Source organism: Limulus polyphemus, unplaced genomic scaffold (assembly GCF_000517525.1).
Source record: "Limulus polyphemus unplaced genomic scaffold, Limulus_polyphemus-2.1.2 Scaffold1209, whole genome shotgun sequence".
NCBI lineage: Eukaryota > Metazoa > Arthropoda > Merostomata > Xiphosura > Limulidae > Limulus > Limulus polyphemus.
In genome coordinates, this window is record NW_013666819.1 from 128518 (window position 1) to 135354 (window position 6837).

The 6837-nt window shown below is 28.7% G+C and overlaps 1 protein-coding gene across 1 annotated transcript in view; it reads left to right on the forward strand.

The window, feature by feature from the left end:
- The window catches only part of LOC106462619 (splicing factor 3B subunit 3-like), a 97210-nt gene that overhangs the window by 9416 nt on the left and 80957 nt on the right, over positions 1–6837 (forward strand). The window contains 1 exon segment of the mRNA XM_013922561.2: positions 1976–2148. Within this exon segment, the coding sequence (XP_013778015.1) occupies positions 1976–2148 (173 nt within the window).

The window sequence follows — 6837 nt, forward strand, 5'->3', positions numbered from 1 at the left end:
GTTAACTTTCCTATGGGAACGATGTTGCTACCCCGATTGAAAGTGACGGTTATCTGTTCAGAATACGACGTTATACAATACGCCATTTGATAGATAAAACCTTGACTTTCTATTGGTTATAGGTAATATATATAATGAAACATAAGAGAGAACTATCAATGAATTGTGAAAGAGAGGATGTGAAAAGTGCTTGTGGCAAGAAGGGTCTGATTTTCTATTTGATAGCTCTGTAACCAAACAAAATTGAAGGCTATAAAAATTATGGTCTGTTTGAGAAATAATGATTTTATAGAGAGTATTTTACATTTAATTTCATACATTTTTGAGGGATGTTGGATAAAATAGGGATGATGATATGCTAAGACAAAATGTGTCACGTGTGTTACACTAGTGGAAATTCCGGATTTCTTTACATATTTCCTTTTAGAATTAAGAACTTAAAACTTGTATACTATTAAAATATAAATTATTTGCTGAGATTTTATGCTATTCTAATTGGTATAACATAAACAAAAAGTAGTTTAATAAAATTTTTAATGTAAGACACTAAAACCTTGTGTCATGCACATTAAAGGATACCCGGAGTGATAGGGTTAATTATGTATTATTTATGTTTTAAAATGCATAATTGAAAGATTTATTGATTTTTATACATTTATCTTGTTCACCTTAGATGGTGAAAGTGTATAAACAAGATTGCTTGTGCAACATTAGTGAATGGCATGTGTGCATGGCTGAGCATAGTAGTTGGTGTATAATAACTATAAAGCCCCATGGACTTTACATTGATGTATTAACATGAATAATAAAAGACATTGTGTTTGAAGGGAAAATTAAGAATAAACTAAGTGAAAAGATAAAGACATATATATATCAGAATAATTTATAAAAAACTATATGAAGGGTTGAATGGTGCATTTCCATTTCTTAATTTTAGATATTTCATTGCACTGTATGTTGATGATATGTTAGTGATGTATTAGAGAAAATGTGAAATATAAACTGAAATATAAACATTTACCTTAAAAACTTCTAATATTCATTTATGAGGTTCTAGAGATTATGCAAATGAAATATATTATTGTGATACATCACATTAAAATCACCTTGCAGGTGAACTATTCAGAGTCCAAGTACATATTACTATATCAAAAACTAATTTTTTATTAGAAATACCACGAAAAATCATATTTAAATATTTTTCTGAAACTATATGCTTTTAGGAAAGCTCTTGCCAAATTTCAAACAATTTCATCATTTTTATTTTTGGAAGGAAACATAATGATAGCAATGTTAGGTCCTTACAATTTGGGGATCCAGATATCATAAGATTAAAAAGGTTAATTGTGTTGTGCTCTTGGTTTTACCCAGACTCAAAGCTCTGAGCTACACATACTACAAAAATAATTGTTAAGCATTTCAGTCATGCTAAGAGACACTCAGCAATAACATATTGTAAATCTAAATTTTTATTTTTTAAGTTATGTCACATTTTGAAATATGAATGGTAGTGTGATTAATTCGTAACAATTTAGTGTAGAATATGCTGCTTGCAAAATACAATTTGGCATCAATGTTATTCATGTCTGTTCTTCTGTCATTTTAAAAGTGAATGTTGAGCTTTGCCTGCATCTGCAAATGCAGTGCAGTAAGCAGCCTGCATAAACGTGATAAAGAGGAATCCTCGGGCAGACACCACAGTTTGCAATATATTCATAAAATATATATTTTTTTGCTAGTAAATGGCTGCTTTTAAAGAGACCTTAAACATATACAAAAAAAGTAATATTTTCTTATATGTATGTGGTTTTATGTCAATTTTGGTTTCATATAAGGGTTATGGAAATATAAAAGAAATTAAGTTTTGTCCACTTTTTAAGTACATTATAAAATTCACATATAGCCTTTATTAAACTTTAAAAGTGATTGTTCATTCTTTATTTGTTTTGTAGTTGTGGCAGTTTTTATTTTCCAGGTGCTGTAGAGAAACAGAAGCTTGTGTACATCCTTAACCGTGATGCTGCTGCTCGATTGACAATTTCATCTCCCCTTGAAGCCCACAAATCTAATACACTTGTCTGTCACATGGTTGGAGTGGATGTTGGTTTTGAAAATCCAATGTTTGCTTGTTTAGAAATGGATTATGAAGTAAGTTGCTGTTGCATTCTTAGATTTTGCTTTAAGAAGAAAATCAGTAACATAGAATGTATCAAGAAAGATGAAATGCTTAACTGTGAAGCTTGTCAGTTTAGATGAGCCATAAAAGGTTGTTAGAATTCCTCCAGGAAATTTATCATATAAAGTTCCTAAGAATTTTGTATGATGAGACTTGTTTTTCTTCTATAATATGGAAGAGTTGAAAAAATTTTCATTTTTACTTTGAAGCATTAACCCTTTCACAACAGGCTTGTGTATCATACATGACCTTATAACCACCATGCAACCATAAATGTATATACACAATAACTCTGAAAGTACTTAACATATCTTCTTGAAATTTGGCAAGGTTTCTGTAAACATTAGATGTCTTTTATAGACTAAAAATCTGAGTTTTTAACTATTTTGACTAGAAATTTGTCCTTAAATATATGGAGTGTGACAGTTTTGACTGCTTCATGTGCAAAGTGATATTCATGTTAAAATTAAAAATACTTTTCTTCATCTGAAAATGTTTAAGTTTCATTTCTGCAAGATGTAGAATATCCTAAATTAATATCAAACCTTTTCTTTCTGAAAAGCTATCTTTTATTTTCTCTACCATATTTCTCAGTGGGGTCGTCAATTTGACCAACCTCTTAACCACCATAAAAAATTGGGAATAAATCTAAATTAACCTTTTTTATTTCTAGAATGATTGCAAATTGTAACAGGAAACAGCATTTGTTTATCTTAAGTAGCTTAAAGTTCTTAACAGTGTATATCTCTTTATACTTAATTTTATTGTTTTAGTGACCTTTGAGCCTTGTCTAACTAATAATCCTGCCATATAAGCTGTAAATAACTTGGCAAAGTGCTGTTGAGGTAACCATTTTGAATGACATAATGCATGAACTGCTCATAAACATACATTTTTTTTGTTCATTATCTTACCTTATTGAGCCTAGTATGTTTAATTTTTACATTTTAGTTATTTCATTATTAATAAATAAAAATTACACTTGAAAAATGAGAAATGTAGTACTTATCTGATCTTGTTGTGTTTTTTTTCTGTCCACTGTTGATGAAACTTAACCCTACTCTTTTAAACTAATGGTACTACTACATTAAATTTTGTTATTTAATTAAATAATGCCTTTATGAACATAGAATAATAATGTACAAAAAGTAAACAGTGTTCTATAGCTATCATAATTTTTCTGGCTTTCTAACTGTGAGATAAGAGCCATCAGCTAAGCTCGTCAATGTGATTCCTGCGAGAAAAACTTTGAAATAGAACAACGAAACAGACAATTTTCTGTGCAGAAAACAATCTAATATAATATGTCAGTTGATAGATTAAAACTTTGGCTTTCTATTCATTATAGATAATATAGTATTAACCCTATCTGCCTGGGCATCATTTACTGCATGCGTCATGAGGTTTTAGTGACTTACATTCAAAATTTTATTAAACTACTTTTTTATTTATTTTATAACAATTAGTATAGCATAAAATCTTAGCTAATTATCCTTATTTTAAAAGTGTGTAAGTTTTAAATTCTTAATTTCATAAAGCAATATTTAAAAAAATCCTGAAATTCCACTAGTGTGACACATTTTCTCCAGGCATCTCCTCTTCTTTATTTTATTCACCACCTATCTAGTAGGTATGAAATTAAATGTAAAGCTCACTGTAAAATCATTATTGCTCAGACAAACCATGATTTTTATAACCTTCAATTTTGTTTGGTTACAGAGCTATCAACTAGAAAATCAGCCCCCTCTTGCCACACCCACCTGTAACAAACTCTCTTTCAGGATTTCATAATAACACTGGTCAACAAAATCAAATTTTTTTTTCTCTGATTAAAGATGTAAACACACTTTTCTGGACCAGTTTTGTATGCTGATTCCAAATCTGGTTATTGAAATATGAATGGGGATATTTCAGCACAATTTAGGTAATAATGACAAATTAGACTAATTAATGTTAGAACTTTATTCATTTTTCAGTATAATTCCCATAAATGTTATAAACACCATACACTTGGTTTAATTTATACAGTACACACTTATGACAAAAGAAATTTACAACAACTTAAATTATAATTAAGACAATAACCTTTCAAATTTGATCGGTTTCATCGCGAAAACTTGACGTGCTAGAGGAAAACAAAAACAGATTTGGAATCGCCATTCCAAGAGCTATCTAGCCAACCTTTAATTATATCTAATAAAAATTACTTGTTGGCCAGTGTAGTTTTCATTTACATTTAATTCTTTATTACCTATAACCAATAGAAAGCCAAGGCTTTCATCTATCAAATGATGTATTATTGGAGGATTGTCAGTTTTTATCTTGGTACAACTTTCATTCCCATGGGAAAGATAACTAGTATGAATGTTGCATACTTAAAAAGCCAGAAAAATTGTGATAGAGGAAATTGTCTGCTTTTTGCATGTTATTATTCTATGTTTTTTGGTGCATTATTTTAGTAAATAAAAATTATTTAGTGCATTACTACCATTAATATTAAAAAAAAAAGTAGGGTTAAGTATCATCCACAGTCAATAGCAAAAAAATAAAATAATACTCGAGTAAGTACTTTATTTCTGGTTTTTCATGTTTATTCTTTATTTATTATTATAAAAGCTACTAAAATGTAAAAAATAGGGATCTTTTTTTGGTTACTTAAGGTTAGATTAGGTGTTATTTATAACTTATAATGGTGGGAAGAATAGTATTTAGACACAGTTCAAAGAGCAATAAAACAACATTAAAGTTTAATTATAAATAGATGTATACTTTTAAGAGTTTAAAGCTACTTTGGATAAACAAATATAGTTTCATGTTACAATTTGAAGTTATTCTAGAAAGAAAAAAGGTATAACTTAGATTTATTTAGAGTATATTTTTTTTAATTTTATTATTATTATTATTATTTCTGGTGTTTATGTGGTTGGTCAAATTGACCAACCTTGTCTAGAGTTAGGGTAGAGAAAATAACAAACAAAAATAATTTTTTAGTGAAATATATTTAGCAGGTTTTGGAGATTACAAAAATGAAATTTGAGATTTTTTAGAAGAAAAGTATTTTCAATCTTAACAGGAAAATCACTTTGCATATAGATTATTCAAAACACTTGATATATTCACAGACAAAACTTTTTTTAGTTTATTTAACCCTTTCCAGATAGGTCATGGTTGAAAAGCCATGTCATTGAGTTGACTCACTTTAAATATTTTATTGAACTACTATTTCATTAATTTTTATCAATAAGTTTGGTATCAAGCTGTAGATTATAATTCAAATTTTAGTATTATACCTTACTCAATTTCTTAATTTAAAAGTAAATTTAAAAACAGTTAAACATCGGTTTTTGTGTGTCACATGGTATATTGAATGCAGCACTGTCAAAATACTAAGTCTATAGTTAAAAGTAAAAATAAGATAAAATTAAGCCACCCAAAAAATTTATATTTCTACTAAATAATGCCTAACATCCTCCACCCTTAAAAGTTCTAAACAATCCTTAAAGTAGAATAAATACCACCCTAATAATTCTACTATATGTTACTCCCAACTAGCATGGGAAAGCTGAGACAAGTTCAGCTACTTGAAGTTAGTATTTCCAGTCCCGTCTATACTGAATAAATTTAACTTGCATATTAAAGGTAGTTACCTACCTCTAGTGACGAAAAGGTTTGTTCCTCATTGAAGATTTATCTAATAAAATATTTTGAAATTTATTATAAAAACTTGTGAAAAACTTTTTTAGTTGCTTGTATTTATATCCATTATTTTCTAATGTAGTTAGGAATAATATAACATTATTCATAAAAAAGGTGCTGTTGTTAGAAAAAGTTAAAAATCTTTTTAATTGAGACTTAATAATGCCTTTCAGCATCATATGAGGAACAACACTATTAGGGGTGGGCAGCCAAAGGACGGGAAAATTAAATGCTCTTCTCTTATCTGCTTTTTTGATTTTGTCTGATAGATGGGATATCCCCAATGCTTTTGGGTGCTATTACCACAGGCAAATCTCCGTTATGACCTTTGAGTAACGATCGGAAAGTGTGAAGGTTTTTTTTTTGTTGACTCGTATTCAAAATTTTATTGAACTACTATTTTGTGAATCTATGTCATTAAGTTTGGTATCAAACCGTAGATTATAATTCAAATTTTAGTATTATACCTTACTCAATTTCTTAATTTAAAAGTAAATATTAAAAAAACACAGTTAAACATTAATTTTTGTGTGTATATTGAGTGCAGCACTGGTTCAAATTAGGTGTTTGTGATGTAAAAATACTAAGTATAGTTTTATATGAATTAGGAACTCAAATTACCGATATTAACAAGCTAGAATATATAATAAGAGCTTTTTATATTTTCAGTTTGCTAAGATATTGTGCATGTAATAAATCAAACACAGTGGCACCTCTACCACCTCTTTCCATTTTTGGAAATGCTCCCTTATAAACACTTACTTCTATATATGACATAAATAACCAATCGTAAGCTCAGAATGTCCCGCTGGTGGCTTTCTCAGCCATTTTAATGTGTTTGGATGCCATTTATTTCTTTCAAACCAAGATTTCAATGAGGTAGGTTGTAATAAAGTAAAATAAAGATTTGTCCATGAATATATTGGGTATATTTGTTTTGAATAGTCCTTGTGCAAAGTAATTTT